At 40.8% G+C, this 15,962-nt stretch overlaps 1 protein-coding gene across 1 annotated transcript in view; it reads left to right on the forward strand.

The window, feature by feature from the left end:
• Window positions 1-11,028: 11,028 nt before the first annotated feature.
• LOC110957632 (anosmin-1) overlaps window positions 11,029-15,962 on the forward strand; it is a 49,796-nt gene continuing 44,862 nt past the window's right edge. Inside the window, 1 exon segment of the mRNA XM_022203755.2 lies at window positions 11,029-11,297. Coding sequence (XP_022059447.2) covers window positions 11,088-11,297 — 210 coding nt within the window. The 5' untranslated portion in view covers window positions 11,029-11,087.

Genomic DNA, 15,962 nt, shown 5'->3' on the forward strand with positions numbered 1-15,962 from the left:
CATATATCAGTTATTGCCGTCCTTGATTACTTTTAATTAGCATCGGCCTTTATAAAATTGCATCAATTGACCCCTTTTTTTCTTGAATGTCTGGCCATGAGGAAGTATTTTTTACTCCTTGCTGGAAATTAAAATGTGCCTTTCTTTTGGTGCCAGTAAAGAGTTTAGAAAATTCTGAAGACCTGATTGTCCACGCATAATGTAGAATTTGAAAATGCAGTTACATGAGACCATAGGAGGTAACCTAAAAACAGTAAAAATGAAAAAGCGACGACTGTTATATCTCTATTCATTGGTTGCAAAGGACATAAAACATCTTGAAGATTTGATGAGATCTTTGACGTCAACATTGAGTAGCACGGTAAGGAAAGTCCCCTTTTTAGATTATGACAGGATTACAGTAACACTTTTTGTTTTGGAGAAAGTATGATGGTAACTGCTGATAAAATCTCCCTTTAGACATCTTTTACTTACAGTTATCATCTTATTATTTGTTCGGATGTTATGCCTCTACAGGTCACAGCTATATGACTTAACTATAAGTGTTGGGGATTTTATCAAGCAGTGTTACGTCTTCACGCAAGCTAAAGGAACTGTCACTCCGGGTTTTGTGTAATGGATGGGGAAGTTTTCCTATGATGGTCATCATTTAGCTACCACATTAACTGCCCCGCTACCCATAGGTGATACACTCAGTCAAGAGGACTGAGGCCAAGTCAGTCTGTTTGAATGTTGTTTTACAGTCACATTAAAAAAGCCCCAGGGCTGCTCAACCAATGCACAGTAGATAGAACTATATGAGGCATTTGATATATCCTTGGTGCCTTCTGATTCTCAGTTGGGTGTAATACCAACACAAGTTTCACAAGATATCAAATGGGTACATCAGTGAGCCTCTAATCAAAGCCCAGACTGAGAAGACTTCACACAGGAAATAGACAGGATACTTCTACACCTATTTATCCAAAGGAAAGATCAAACCAAGAATTTGTTTGTCTCATTGTCTCTATTCTGTTTTTCATACATTGGGCACCTTTTCAGACCGAAACAATAAGCGTAGTAAGATCATCATTCGGAATATGTCAGCCAGTACATCAGACATGTTTTTACCATTTTGGTAACAAGGGATGGTGGCACAAAGGAATAAGACATAGTTGGCTTTTAATACACAGAGAGTACTCACATGATGAAATCTTTGTTGGTTTTGTTCATTTTTTTGGAAGGTGAGACAATAAAGAAACTATCAAACATCAACAGCCATCTCTATTAATTTCCTGGATGTAATACTAAGCCTATAAATTAGCAGATGTCACCTCATAACTTTGCCTATTGCTGGATGTTATTGTAATATCTTTTTCTATTCCTTCATTTTTTGGAGTTTAATCATCACAGGAGGCGTTTATGTTTTGGAATGCAAGCTGGCTGTTAAATTCTGAATTAGAGACAATGAAAATAAATGCAGACAGTTCACAGAGGATATGCAGATGTCAGTCAGTCAGTCTCTGATGTGCATGTGGTGTTACAGAACCATATGCTGCAAACAGAGTCCTGTCAAATTAGTTCTCTGGGGCAATCCATATTTGATGAAAGCAGATGAATGGATATATGAGCTCAGCTCTCCAGTCTGCCAAATAACAGTTTCCGAGCCCTTTTCTTACCAGTAAGTTCTCATATGGAGTTCAGTAATGAAGTGAGTCATCTCATTTCCCAGAAAGTGACATATTAGAAATGTGCTTCTTTCGTACATCCAGACCAGTATTCAAATATGACTTGGTTTCATTTCAAAATGTGTGGCATGTTCCTCAATCAATCATTTACCTGTCATTTCGCTGTAAGGTTCTTACAGTGCTGTAGTTCAATGCTATGAGATAATGTTATTACTTTATAAAAAGTGACATTACTCCTCTTTAAAAAGCCCTGCTAAGGGTACTGAAGATTACTTGCTATGATGTGGTCCACTGTGGGAGGTGCAGTTTCACAGTGGTTGAATTGCAAGATGCATATGGCTCACACTGGACAGGATGATGAATAATCTTTTACTTCAGGAGTGAATTGAGCGTGATATGTTTAAATTAAACATTCCTACTTTAATGTGGTTATGCACGTGCAATCTTGCGTTTATTTTACTTTGCAGTGCAGCTTTAAATTTGCTTCTGGTATTGGATAGTGCAGTGTTTCTGACCTAGCACTCTTCAGAATATAAATGTCTGTCAGTCTCTTATTATTTCAGCTGGTAGTCAAAGCCTGTAACTATGTGGAATTTGAGCAGCGAAGACAGAGCAGTAAAGTGAGAGCTTTGTTTTATAGCTCTGTTTTTCTGTGTAACAGATTGTATTACACCGCAGCTGATCCCACTACCTGAATTTACCATCACCTGAGAATGTAACTCCAAGATGCCTGTACTCCTTTCTCTTGAAACAGCTGCTGTGCCTCACCCCTCATAGAACATACCACTTTTTTTTCCTAGAAAACAACTCTCCTTTGGGATTTTAGAAGTGCTGATCCTTGTACCAACCCTGTCACACTTTGCTGCAAACTGCCTGAGGTTACAGTCTGATGGAGCACAGACCGACATCATCTGCAAAGAGTAGAAATGCACTGAAGTTCTCGCAAGTTGCTGTGCAACTTTGCATTCAGTAGCTACCTCTGAAGAAACACTACCCTTCTATATTTATTGTAATTTATTTAAACCAGTAAATATTCCTGCTTTAATTTTTTAGGCTTTGTGCTTCTGCTGTAAGCCTGTGGAACCGTCCCCATCTCCACTCATGTGTATATTAGCTGTTTCCAAGTTGGCCGAATATAATCAGAGAGAAGTCCTGAAATTGGTTCACTTAGCTTTCACACTGTTACATCAGCATGTAAAAACCACAGAAGCTGCCTTGTGCTGTGTGGGCCTCGTCTACTCGCTCTCTACTGCATGAATGCCCAAAAACTCGGCTTCCTCTAAGTCCCTTCACTTCTATTGCATGGTGTACGGTAGGAGCGCTTCCTGCCATAGAGCTGGGGCTGACCTCCTAACAAAGAACAGGTTCAATCTGCCTCCCCTCCCCCAACCCGGGAAGCTGATGAGGGTCACATGACCTTTCTAGACAGCACTGAGGCGCATTGGTAATATGTACGAGTGGGGGAAGGGTGCTTCTAGTCACACGACTCTTGTTGTGTCGTTATTAGGCTGAGGAAGCGTGGGGAAAGCTCAGTCTGTGGCAGGGGAATATCCAGTCGGGTATCTATTTCTCATTGTGCTCTGGTGTCCATTGACATATTGGATTTAGCTCCCTAAATCCCACTGCTTTATTTACACTGCAGAGAGAATAGGAGCATGGGGGCAGTCTGGAAGAGAAAGGCTATTGGATATTTTTTTGCGTGTGCGTGCATGCATGCACATTCAAACTTGTGGTATTAGAGAGAGAAAGCAAGCCTTGTGTGTGTGAGTACACTGTACAACACCTCCCCCACTGTCTTCCTCCCATCCCCCTCTGCAGCCGTGTACACCAGCTAGAGAGGCAGCAGGCTTTCTGTGGCGCTCTGTTATGTCATAGCCTACAGACCTATTTTTCAGACAAAGAAAAGCAGACTACAGGAACAAACATCTCTATTTTCAGCCGCAAATGGTGTGGTTTCACACAAGCACAGAAAAAAACAAAGACGTAGCAGTTCAGCGCTCGTAGGAGCTCCAAGGAACTATACAGCATGCGGGCTGCTGCAAACATGCTGTTTATATATCACATTTGTTCCCCGAATCATGATCATTTTCACAAGAGCATCTGAGTGTTTCACAGAAACATTTGCATTACTTAAGGAAGTCACATTCCTACCACGAGCTATAATCAAATTCCTTTGGCAGAGCATTAGAGGGGGGAGGCCGAGAAGGCGGGAAAGCAGACAGATGTCAGAGATTCAAGGGGTCGAGGACAGAGGTCAAGGGTTGGTGACCTGGGCAACCAACAGACTTGCCTTTCCTTTCCTCCCCCTCCGGCACAATAGCAGTTGATGACTTTACAATGCTTTCTTCTTACAGTGACATTTAAACCTTTTGGAAATTCCCTCTTAAGCTGTAAATTGCTGAGAAGACACAAAAGTGATTTTGTTCCTCAGTCTGACTGTTTTACTTTTTACCTATTACATGCTACAATCCAACTGGCCCTCAACAAACATTGTAAAGCACGAAAGGGCAGTTTCTACATTATCCATGAGGTGAGATATTATTCTAGCATCTGAGATATCTAACACAGAGTAACCTTAGTGTAATATTGGAAACAGGGCTAATACCTTGACAAAACCAGCCTATCAGCACCTCTGTTGCTCACCAATTACCACTTTCTATGTCATTTGTTTAAAATATAATAAACCAGAGTGAAAAAACGTTGCATTTCCAGGACCTCTAACTTCCTAGAGTCTCTGCTTGTTGCCTAGCTACAGCTCACACCAATGGCAAACTGCTGTGTATACATTTAGGTGTTTGTAGGCATAAAAGCAATTCATATACAGCATTCTTTATGTGTGAACTGCTTCTCTCAGTTTCCAGACTTCATGCCAAGCTAATGCCAACTGCCTTCTGGATCCAGCTACATGTTTAGCATGCACAAATGAGAGTGATATCAATCTTCTTGTGTAGTTCCATGCAGGAAAGCAAATAAATATATTTCCCAAAATGTCAAACCTTTATTTTTACACAAAAGAAGTTTGAATGTTTACGCACGTCAGTTTCAAGCCTTTTTTGTGGGGGTAAAAGGCCTATCAATTAAATTGGATCATTTAAGGGTAAACTCAAATACAAAACAAACTGAAACATGGTATGTCATTTCCTACATTCTTATAAGTTGTTGTTTAGCTACTTTAAAACTGATGTATAGAAACCAGACTGGGGATCTTCTCCTATAATCTAACACTGGACTCTCTTTCAGTGTACAACCTGAGAGTATTACAAAAGGCTTCTTTTGTCTGATTTCTTGCCAGAAGAATCTCACAGGAGTTTTCTCCCAGGGACACTGCATTGTTAGCTTAGAAGCTCGGGAATGAGCATGTCTGCTGTGCAGTGTATCACTGGTTTCAGCCTCCTACTTTGTCATAGCAACATAATAGTGTGTAATGAGCTACCACTCACCCAGCAGAGCATTGTGACTTGTCACGCTACATAATTATTCTCCTGACCTACAGGTTTAGGAGATTACAGTTGAATATGACTGTCATGGTTACTGTTGTTCTCTGTGGAAATAAGCGATGATCAGAATGAGAAGCAGAGAGATTTACACGATGGCTGGGACTGATTAGGATGGTATAACAGACAGGAAGGAGTTATCACACGTCCCGATTTAAGTCATTCATATGGAGATGTCAAGCATCTCATGAACTGATATGTAAAATAAAATGACGCAGAGTGCGTTGCCATCTGTTAACATTTCCCTACCAAATTAGGTTATAGAACTTTGATAAATCCTGCTAGACTACGTAATAGATGTGTGTAAAAACATCTAAATGTGTTAGTGTATGTGCATTCATGTGTGTTTGGGACAGATACAGAGAAAGAGAGATTACATTGAGTTTCAAAATGTGTTCTATTTCCCATCATATCTGATAATTGTTTGCCTCAGACAAGAGAACAAAATCCCCCTTGATAAATTCTCTATTGTTGGATATTAACGCTGGATCATCTCCTGGAAAATATTGTGAGAAAAAGAGGCAGTGAGAGAGGTCTCAAAGCACCAGTCTGGGCTTCAGATTTGTCTGTGGCCACATTGCCATCTAGTGGTGCAAAAATGGAACGAAACCTACTCAGAAACGTCTAGAGGGATTCTTAGTCAATGCTGTTTCATGACTGTGTCCTCCTTGTGTCCTCTTAGTCTATTTATTATATCCAGTCTGAAAATAAACACCAGAACCATTTGGAACCATATTACCCAACCTGCTAACAACCACCGAGGGATATTCAGCTGTCAGTCAACCATCACTGTCTAAACTGAGACCAAAATGTAACTGTAGCTCTGAGTGGGTGGTTTATATGTGAATACAGCTTGTACTGGACTATCATCCCCCTCCTTGATTTCACAACGCTGCATTGTTTTGGGATGTGGTCAAAGAAGGAAAATATTTCACGCAGGCTTTTATTTAGAAGCCCTCCACGCCAACTAGGTTTTTCCAACCCCATACACAAGACAAATATTTTCACAGGGAATGTTAGAAATTCTTGTGAACACGCCAATGAATAGACAAAAGGGTGCCTGTACAGTTTTATCACTAAGACAGTCTATTTAAAGAAAAAAGAAAAGCATTTTCCACATCATATATTTTATCAGTGTGAAGACATCTACTCATGATTCACATGGAAGAATTTCAGCGTGCAGTATCACAGAAAGATACTGGATCAGAGGATGTATAGAATTCATGTCCAAATACGATAAATCAATAGTAGCTCCTTTCTCATTTGCAAGAGAAGCACACGACACATCTTTTAAATTACATGTCATATCAATATTTAGTGGGGAAAAAAATCGACAAGTAGAATTAAATACTTGCTTTCCATGCAAATTAATACGCTCCAGTTATCTCAAATGAAATGACACGCGTACGATAGACCCCAGATTAATAAACTGTGTGATGGTGGTGATACTGTGTCTTACCATAACATGTTATTTGAGGGGCATCGACAAACCATATGAATTAGTAAAAAAGATATTTATTTCAGCGCTACATCAAGACTAATGACATCTTGCTTAACTTGGCATGTGATGAAAGGCGTTTAATCAGCCGCTATATGTGAGCATTGTCTCTTCCTGGTAGATCATCCTGTAGATATCTGTTATGATGATGTCATTGCTGTAGCTTGCTCTTACAGATAGTTATCACTTTTTTTTTTTAATTAACACTGGCTGCTGATTTTCCTGAAGTTTTTTTTCTCAGAATTAGTATCAGTAAAATATTAGATTCATGTTAATTTATGACTTTGCAGATTCATCAGTGATTAAAAAAATTAACTCACAGCTTTGGCTATCATCACATAGAAACCCTTTTCTGTTTAAGCAGATATGATTTCACATATGCTATGCAACACAACTAGAAATATCTGTTTACCTATTTAATGTGTGTGCCCTTTTTAAAACATAGACAACTGCTTCTTCCCATGACTACGAGTAAATAACAATGCTTTTAGATGCATGCTAGCATCTCCAGCATTATTGTACTTCATGTTCAAATGCTTCCTTAATCTGAACTAATCTCCTTCTCTTTTGTTTGCCTGCCTTCACAACAAAAGCCGGTGGTCTCTTCTGATCCGTGTGGCCCCTCTTCAAAGACATGAACTATGAGTCCGCCTGCACCTTTTGGGCATCAAAGAATCATAAGTGTTTGATCGTCGTGCACCTTCTTTGTCAGGAGTATGCAGGCTGAAAACTGATACTGGTGTGTTATCTTTTGAGATGTTTTAGTGGGATCAAGTAACCGAAACCCTCAGGTTTTTAATTTCAGCTCTGGGACTGCAGCCGGTCCCTTGTCACTCCGGCATGTCCAGTCGTCTGTCAGGATAATGTCTGCAGAGAGGCTCCAGTGTTACCAAGGGTGTTCTCGAACAAAAAGCCACAAAGAAAGAAGGGAAGTTGTGTTATATGATAATCTTATGGGAACCAAAAGTAATTCCTGGTTAACACTGAGCTTTGGGGTATTGATTGGCTCCTAAGCACTGAAAATGTTGATGTTATTTTTGGAGATGAGACAGAAGGAGCCTTTAAAGTCGAGTATCTTTCATTAATGGGGTCAAACGGGGGATGACTGGAAATAGGAATTTTACCAGCAGATCTTGGCAACTGGTTCTAATAGTAGTTTATTATCTGTAACTTTGCACCTTACAGGAAAAAATATGCCTAGTATTGTGTGGCATTTTAGGTATAGAGTATATTCAGTGTATCTTTCAGGTCTATTTAAAGAGGTAAACACATGTTGCTAATGGAGACTCATTGTAAACATAGGTGTGCCGAATAATGCCGTGACATAAGTTTGAGATGAAATCCAGTCAGACAACCATGCCCTCTTTAACTAGGTTTATAGGTTTATAGTCTGTGTTCACAATTGGAGGAGGCTTTTCCCAGTCAATGAAAGCATGGCGTCGGAGAGATACGTGTCCCACGGGCTGCAGGAGACATCAGGACCGCACACAGACAGTGTGTTTCCTCCACTGCGCACTATAAAAACCCCACCACACATGGCTATAATAAGCCAACAAATTAAGCCATTACACTGTTTTTAAGGTACACAGACATCCGCGTTTAAATATTTTAAGAGTGGCAAGGGATCTCTCACCCCAAGTTGCATTGTATGTCTGAGACCACCAGGGAAAGGATCCATCTTATCATTAGAAAGCTGTGAGCTGATTTGTATGATATGAAGCTCTATTTCCAAAGAGTGTAACAGGCCAGGGTCCTCAATACTGTGGTCTGTTTACTCTCACTGACCAGAATGTTGAGTTTTTATCAAAGACAGGGGAATTTGTATCTGATGGGAATTTTTTTAGCTTGATTCCACAGTCTCCATCATAGCTAGAGACACTGTCTGTTACTAAGGATGTGTTAATATGGATGTATTACCATTTCAGCGGAGAGTTGGAGGTCCAACTATTTGGCTCGATGCATAACAGGCCCAAGGCAAGATGGCGACTTAAGCCAAATCTAATGATGGTGTGCGAGTGTGTGTTCACTCCCACTCTGCATACGGTTTAAGAGCAACACCTATAAAACTTCATTATGCTGCGGCTGTAATGGGGTTCAGGAAAGTACTCCAGGAGCTGACAAAAGCAGGAGTGTCTTGTAAACCCTTGAGGGAACTTTCTAATTAAATACTCACTCTTTAACTCCAATAAATAGCAAGGATTTCAAGCTTTTCCTACATGTCATATTTGCTCCATACCTTAGGCAATGAACTGATGCCAGAAGTTGGGAGTCCATCGTGAGGAATTCAGTCAGGATGGCTTTAATAGTTTTCCATGTAGAATTGTTTTTCCAAGCTACTGTGAAACTGGGAGGCGAGAGCTTGGGGGGAAAGGGCTTCCCTAGGATGTTGGCAAGCATCTCCAATGCCATATGTGAGGGTTTGATACAGAAAATCTGTCTACTCCGCATTTCATGGGAGTTGTATCATCAGTCGATGGCAGTAGGTCGAACTCCTCTGTGTATATAGACAGGTGTGTATCTGATTTTCTTTGTACATGATGTGTGTTTTTAGGTTGGGGCTGCCAAAAATGCTTTGAGATATTAAATTGAGGGAAGCAATGATACAAATGAACATAGAAATAAGCCCACAATCTCCATTTTTTTTTACATGTTTGATGAAGCAGTTTTATAATAGAAAACCTTTAGCTTAACTTTGTGTTTAATTGCCACCGATTTTCTACACAAATCTCAAGATACCGGAAGATATCTAAATGAGTGAGTCTGTGAAAACACTTAAATGCCTAATGAGGCTCTGGAGGAAGCTGTCAATCTGAAAGAAAAGATTCCTGATTACGTTGATCAAGATTGTCCCAGCTTGGTCCTTCGAGTTTAAAGTCATAACAGAAAACTTGCAAACTGAATATGTGGACTTTTGAAGACAAGTGTGTCTATTAATGTTAAATGATGGGACAGAGTTCCCTCACGGAGAATGTAAAATTCCCATATTGACCCCTCGTGCTTCACTTTCTACCATTCTTTGTTCATTCTGGCTGTTGATGGATGTGAAATTGAAAATCATAGTACTGTAATTGTGTTATTGTATCAAATTAAAGGTGGCTTGTAATGCAAGTTTTCAAGCTAGACAATGAAATCAGGTTTTACACAACATTTTAGACAGATTTAGTTTCAAACCTGTGTAAAATTTGCTCTTAGATTAGTTTTATGCTAAATTAGACAGTTTAAAAAAGATTAATAATTACATATTCCAAGCTTTAAAAGTTGCCACGTGACTGACATCTACGCTAACTTAAGCCTAAGACATGTTTCCATGGTAACAGTCAGTGACACCTACTGACAAAAAGAAGGAATGCATGACTCATGTAAATTTGTGGTTTTGCTGATAGTATTGTGGAAGAATGAGTGGAAACAGTTTTGCGAGTCTTGCTGGAAACTGACTGTGGTTTTAATAGTTTTTTTTTTCATTGTTTTGTTGCATTGTTAGATTCTTTGCTGAACTTTCTGAACAAAATATCCTTGAAGCTCTTCAAGGAGGAACATTCTGCATGGTGTGATTGGCACTCGGATACATTGCGTGTGTGTGTGTGTGTGTGTGTTTGTGTATGTGTATGCGTGTGTGTGTGTGCATGTGTGTTATTTCACTATGTTTTCCAACTGAAGTTATAAAAAGACCTCAGAACTAAAATCAGTGAGATTTAAGACTGATCCCACTTATGTTTTTTTGTTTGTTTGTTGTTTTTATCATAAATGTTTCCTACTGAAGATATAAAAACACTAGACTTTAGAACGGAAGTCAGTGAGATTTAAGACATAGGTATGTTTGTGAAACTGATCCCAGTTATTTTACAAGTTTTTTGTGTGTTTGTTTTTTTTATCATAAATCAATTCTACTGAAAACATAAAAACATTAGACATTAGAACTGAAGTCAGTGACAATCTAAGATATAGAGTCACAGTTCTGTTACACTTGCTGGTTATAAGTGTGGGTGAATTACAGATATAGAACATAAACAGCATATAACAGAGACAAGAGTGGACAATACTGAAAAAAATCACCCAGAAAAAACAGATTGGCATTGCAGTTTTGTGTTTACTGCAAGGTGCTGGATCATACTTATCTATTTTTTGTTTCTATTTTACTTCAGTTTATTCCAAATTGTAATTATAGATGATGATTTCCGTTCAGATGCTGCTGATTCTCTCCCCTGTAGGCCTGCTCATTGAACAGGCAGCCCTTGCTTTTGAATACAGTGCAGGACTATGCAGCACAGTCTACCTGCTTTGACGCTCCTCGTGCCTGTCAGTCACGGAGGGATCGTCCAATCACAGGGCGCGTGGAGCCCGTGACTCCTCCCCAGTGTATAATTGAAGTTTCTTTAGTTTCTTCGGCGGAGCCTGCACGCAGTGTTGTCCGATCCGAGGAGGGATTAAATGCACAGCAGCGGGACGATGTTTTCCGGGAGCCTGAACGTGTGTGTGACCCTGTGTTTGTGGATTACGGCGTTTACGAGCCCGGGAAGTGTGTGTGCGAGGAAGCAGGACGACTCTTTCTTCACTGCCAGCATTTATCGAGCAAGATGCGCCTCGAGATGCCTCAGTCTGCACATCACTCGCATCTCTGCTTTTTTCAAGCACTCCCAGGTACGGGCAACGAAATCCGAAAAGCAGTGCTGTGTGTTTTTTCTTTTTTTAAATGAATGTGAGCGTATTCGTCGATGCTTGCCACTATAAGTCAAACCTGTTTCTCTGGAGCCCCATTGTGAGATGAGAGGAGCAGGTCACTAATGGAGCTGTAGACTTCCATTAGTTTTGTTTGTCTGCCTCAATTCAAGAGATTTTTTAACCAAAATTGCAGCACCAGTTGCACCACAATATTAGAGTTTTGAGTTGCTTGCAAAGTTGCAGAATCTGGTGTGCAGAGTGGTGCACTTTTAATATATATCTCCTCTAATTAACACATTGCAGGGGTTTTGGGTCTGAGATGATGAATGCCTCTCAGTGGAGCCAGTTTCCATTCATTACTTGCTAATTGCTGGAAAATGAGATACCACTTCTTTCAATACAAATGTGCTGGCTGGCTGCTGTTCCTCCTACCTCACAGAGTGGGGATTTTTTTTCTTAATTTCGTTAGGTTTTTCTACTCCGGTGTCCCCCACGAAGCAGTGTTGTGATGCAGACCTGGTTGGAAGCTACTATAAATTAGCAGTAATTCTTTGGATGATTCAGTTTGTGGTGTCAGAAGTTGTTTTTCACCCTCCACTGGACACACTGTTCTCTCCCAGGACTCTGGAGTCGGTCACTGATCCTTCTCCCCTCTGCTCCTTTTCACCAGCTATCTGTCTGCTTTTATACTCACTTCATTTGCATTTACAAGGCTTGTCTCTCTCAAGGTGCATTAAAGAAACCTCAATTCAGTTATCAATTATTATTTAAATCTGTCCCGCTCCACAGTGTTTCCTAACAATCTGGCTAATTGTCAGGAAACATAGTGGAGCAGGGTACATTTGTAATTAGGTCTAATGAATGAGCAGAGAGCATTGCTTGTGTCTTTGTTACCAATTAATTTAACTTTGAAAGCACCTATTGATTTAGTGTAGTAGCTCCTAATGCAGGTCCCTGGGACGTGGACCCGCTGCGGTTAATTCGAGCAACTTTATTAAGGGATAATATACAACTGGGCTGCAGGATGAATGCACTCAGCTGCAATGAACATCCTGCGAGGACAGAAAATAGCAGTGCTGTGCATCCAAAAAACACAGATTGAAACCAGTGTTTCTTAAAGTGAAAACTTGGCAAGTCAGGTCTGGGATTTGTTTTGAGAAGAGTCCAAGAGTGTGTTGCAGGCCAGGCTTACAAAGTTGGGAAATGAAATTAGTCACCGGCTAAGAAGTCAAATAACTGATGGAGTCTCACCTCTAAGGAGCAGCTAATAGTCAATATAATTGAGTGCAGAGCCCCGGAGTCTGAGGGGGGAAATTAGAGGGAGGTATTTGTTTAAAGAGAGGGGCAATTTTTGTGGTTAGCGATAAGCAAAGGTTGCTTGAGTAAGCTTGTGGGTCTAAGAATAGAATTGTTGATAATCTGTGAGGACTGTCTTATGCCTTGTGTTCTCAGCAGTCCTTTCATGTGAGGATGGGGGGTCTGGTCAGCTGCAAAAACATATGGCTCCCTCCCCCTCCCTGCCCTCTACCCCCTGGCCCTGCCAATAAATGCCAGCATCACACCTCGTAGGCATGTACAGGATACACCGCTGAGCTACCAGCGCCGCTCCGCCGAGGTCACCTTCCTGCTAAACGCTGGCGCCCAATTGTGCTAAATGTGATAAGCTCTAATGCAATGTTGCCACAACAGCCGAGCATGCTCAGTCAGCACAACCTACAGGTGGATCTGCGTCCTCTGCCAGATCTTATTACAGCAGCGGGCCGACCGGCAGCTCAGAGCTCCACTCCAGTGATTGAGACGACAGACCTCTTAATTCAACTCGGACATCCTTCAGGGGTCATTTAATACTCGATAGGAAAACCAAGACATACAACACTTTCCATTTTAATGGAAATGAAACGCCTCGGCTGCGTGTCAAAGCAGTGACTTTTTGCCTACTGTTTCATATTTTACTGTGTCTACTTAATATCTAGTAATCTATATGGGCCACTACTTATTTTGGTCATGGTACAAGAGGCAATTTGTCCTCTCGACACATCTCACAGCTGGAATGTAAAATGTTTTTCATATTAGCTTTAATTTGATCATTCTGCGAACACTGGAATACTTGGAGAAAGTAGATGTTATTACAGATGTTAAGAACACCCACGCGTCTTTCCTTTTTATGTGCCCGAATCAGAGTACAAATCAGAGGCTTTGTTTTAATTGCCACAGCTCTGAATTAGTGTGAAATGGAAACAAGCATGGAGTCGCAGAGTTGGGAAACCCATGGGTAGTCCTTTGGTTGTCAGATTTATAGCAAGTGTAGATTTATTGATGTAATAGTATTTCCAAATACAGATTTATTGACATTTTACTCCACTTTTGGGGAACTTGTCACCCCTGTACAATAGACAGAAGGGAACACCCAACCATAAATATTAGCCTCGGACACTTTAAAATATTAAGAGCGAGCTGGGAGCCCTATGCAATAATGTATTCTGAAAGCATCAGCCTTGTAGTGGATTATTTATGTGGGGACCTGTGAAGCCAAAAACAAGGTGTGTCCATGAGGTCTTGTTATTACATTCAAAGCAATAAAAACTGAACATTTTAAATTCAGTCATTCATTTCTAATGTGCTGCACAGTAAAGTCTAAGCATCTCGCTTGAGAGATTTGTGTTTTAAGCGAGGGGAAGAAAAAACATTGGAAGGGAGTTTTTCCGTGTCCCCTTGTTTTCGCCTTTGATATTAAATAACCTGCGGTGGAATGAGACCTCAGCCAGTGCTCGTCTCATGTGTGGGGTTTTTCATTAGTGAAGACAGCAGATGAATAGGGATCTATGTAGCTTGGCCTCACCTCTCTGTAAATGCTTTTAAACCATGACAGTTCTGTCTGTAAATCTCAGCCCCCAGTGCTGCTACACCCTCAGCTACCTCATTTGACAAATAGCCCTCATTCCTAAGTGGAGACAACTTTACACCAGTGCTGTTTGAGATCTCTGAAACACCCTTTTATGTTAACATTGGATGTGCGCTGAACACATTAGCTCACTTTCAGAGCGTCTGTCGAATAATTCATATAAAGTGAATAATTAATGGGTAGAATGACCACAGCCCTCACACCCACTCAAGTCAAAGCCTAAATCTTGAGGCCCTTTATTTGAGTGCCCTCAAGGAGAAGTTGTTTCGGTGATTCCTGAGGACCCCTGAGCTGTCAAAGGACAGACAGAGACACCAGTCTGTCCTTTGAAGTCCTGTCTCCTGTTAACTTAGCCAGAAATGTACAAGTTCTCTTAGAACAGCAGTATTTTCCAGCAGTTAAATCCTGGAATAAGCACAGGCATGATTAAATGCAATTTGAAAAGAAGTCATCAGTGTAAACGGAAATCCATTTAATCCAAATCAGTGGCTCACAGGACACAAAGATTTCCATTTTCAAAAGGCGCAATGGCATCCCCACAGATAAAAGAGGTTTTGTCCGTGTTCCTCTCAGTTGTCTTGACAATGCAACACGCTCCTGACCACCTGCTCTGACTTCTCAGCTGACAACTACCGTAATGTATATCTGTGATAAATGCCCTGTTTACATGACTCCTCTAGTCACTCCACTGCCACCGACAAAGGAGAGTTCACTGTAGCCACACATAAGACCACTGTCTGGCCTCCACTCCTCGACCCCGGTCACACAGGAGAATATCTGGAAAGAATTCATTCGCTGGAGTCCTTGACAGTCCTCAGCACTGCATAATGTTCAGACTGCAGAGGAATGTCATAGTGAGTCAGAGGGATGAAGTCCTGACCTATAATTATTCCCCCGTTGGTCCCTGAAATGGTGGGGTCAGGCCTGGACAGCTGGGGCAACATCCTGCTGAGCTTCTCCACTACAGGGATGCTGTCACACAGCAAAATTAGCTCCTCTGTGGATCTGGCCCTGTCTCCCTTGATGGATGGGCAAAGAAAGGTGTCAAAAACAGGATTGATGATTTAGGACATGGTCTAGAGTTGTGACACTCCGTATAAATTATCTGCAGGCATTGGCTGCCTGTGTAAATGTCAGAGTTTTATTTATGTGGTGCCACCAACGAGGTTTGGCTCAGTGGGGTTGATGCTTTTTTTAAAAATAATTTAGTTACTCCACAAGGATTTTAATCATACAACACATGACAAAATGATATACTAGTGAGGAATAAGTCATATTTTAATCAACATTTGACCAAACGGAGGTAGACGTTTTCGCATAAAAGGGCAGAAAACCTTCTGATGCACACTAAAGCCCTCAGCCAAATTAGCTCTCCTTTCCACTTCATTTGAGAACAAAATTAAACAACTATTCCATGTCTCCTTAGTGCTCAGATTTTTCATCCTTATCTGCAATTTTTTGCGGAAGAGATTTTCTGAAGACATGACCATCCAGTCATAGATTCCTTTGAAGCCTTTTGACCATTATCCTTGACACTAAAAGCACAGCACTTACTGGTACTGGATGTCAAATTAAACCCTTTAATGATAACTTCTCTCTCAATGCCTCATGGGAAATTTCTTCTGGATTACATTGTGGGAAAAGGCTTTGAACTTGACATTGAACTTAAGCAGACCTTTTGCCTGCACGCCCCTAAAGTTTGGCTGCATGTCACTGCTTTAATGCTTTCATAGCACACGGAC

Source organism: Acanthochromis polyacanthus, chromosome 14, assembly GCF_021347895.1.
Source record: "Acanthochromis polyacanthus isolate Apoly-LR-REF ecotype Palm Island chromosome 14, KAUST_Apoly_ChrSc, whole genome shotgun sequence".
Lineage (NCBI taxonomy): Eukaryota > Metazoa > Chordata > Actinopteri > Pomacentridae > Acanthochromis > Acanthochromis polyacanthus.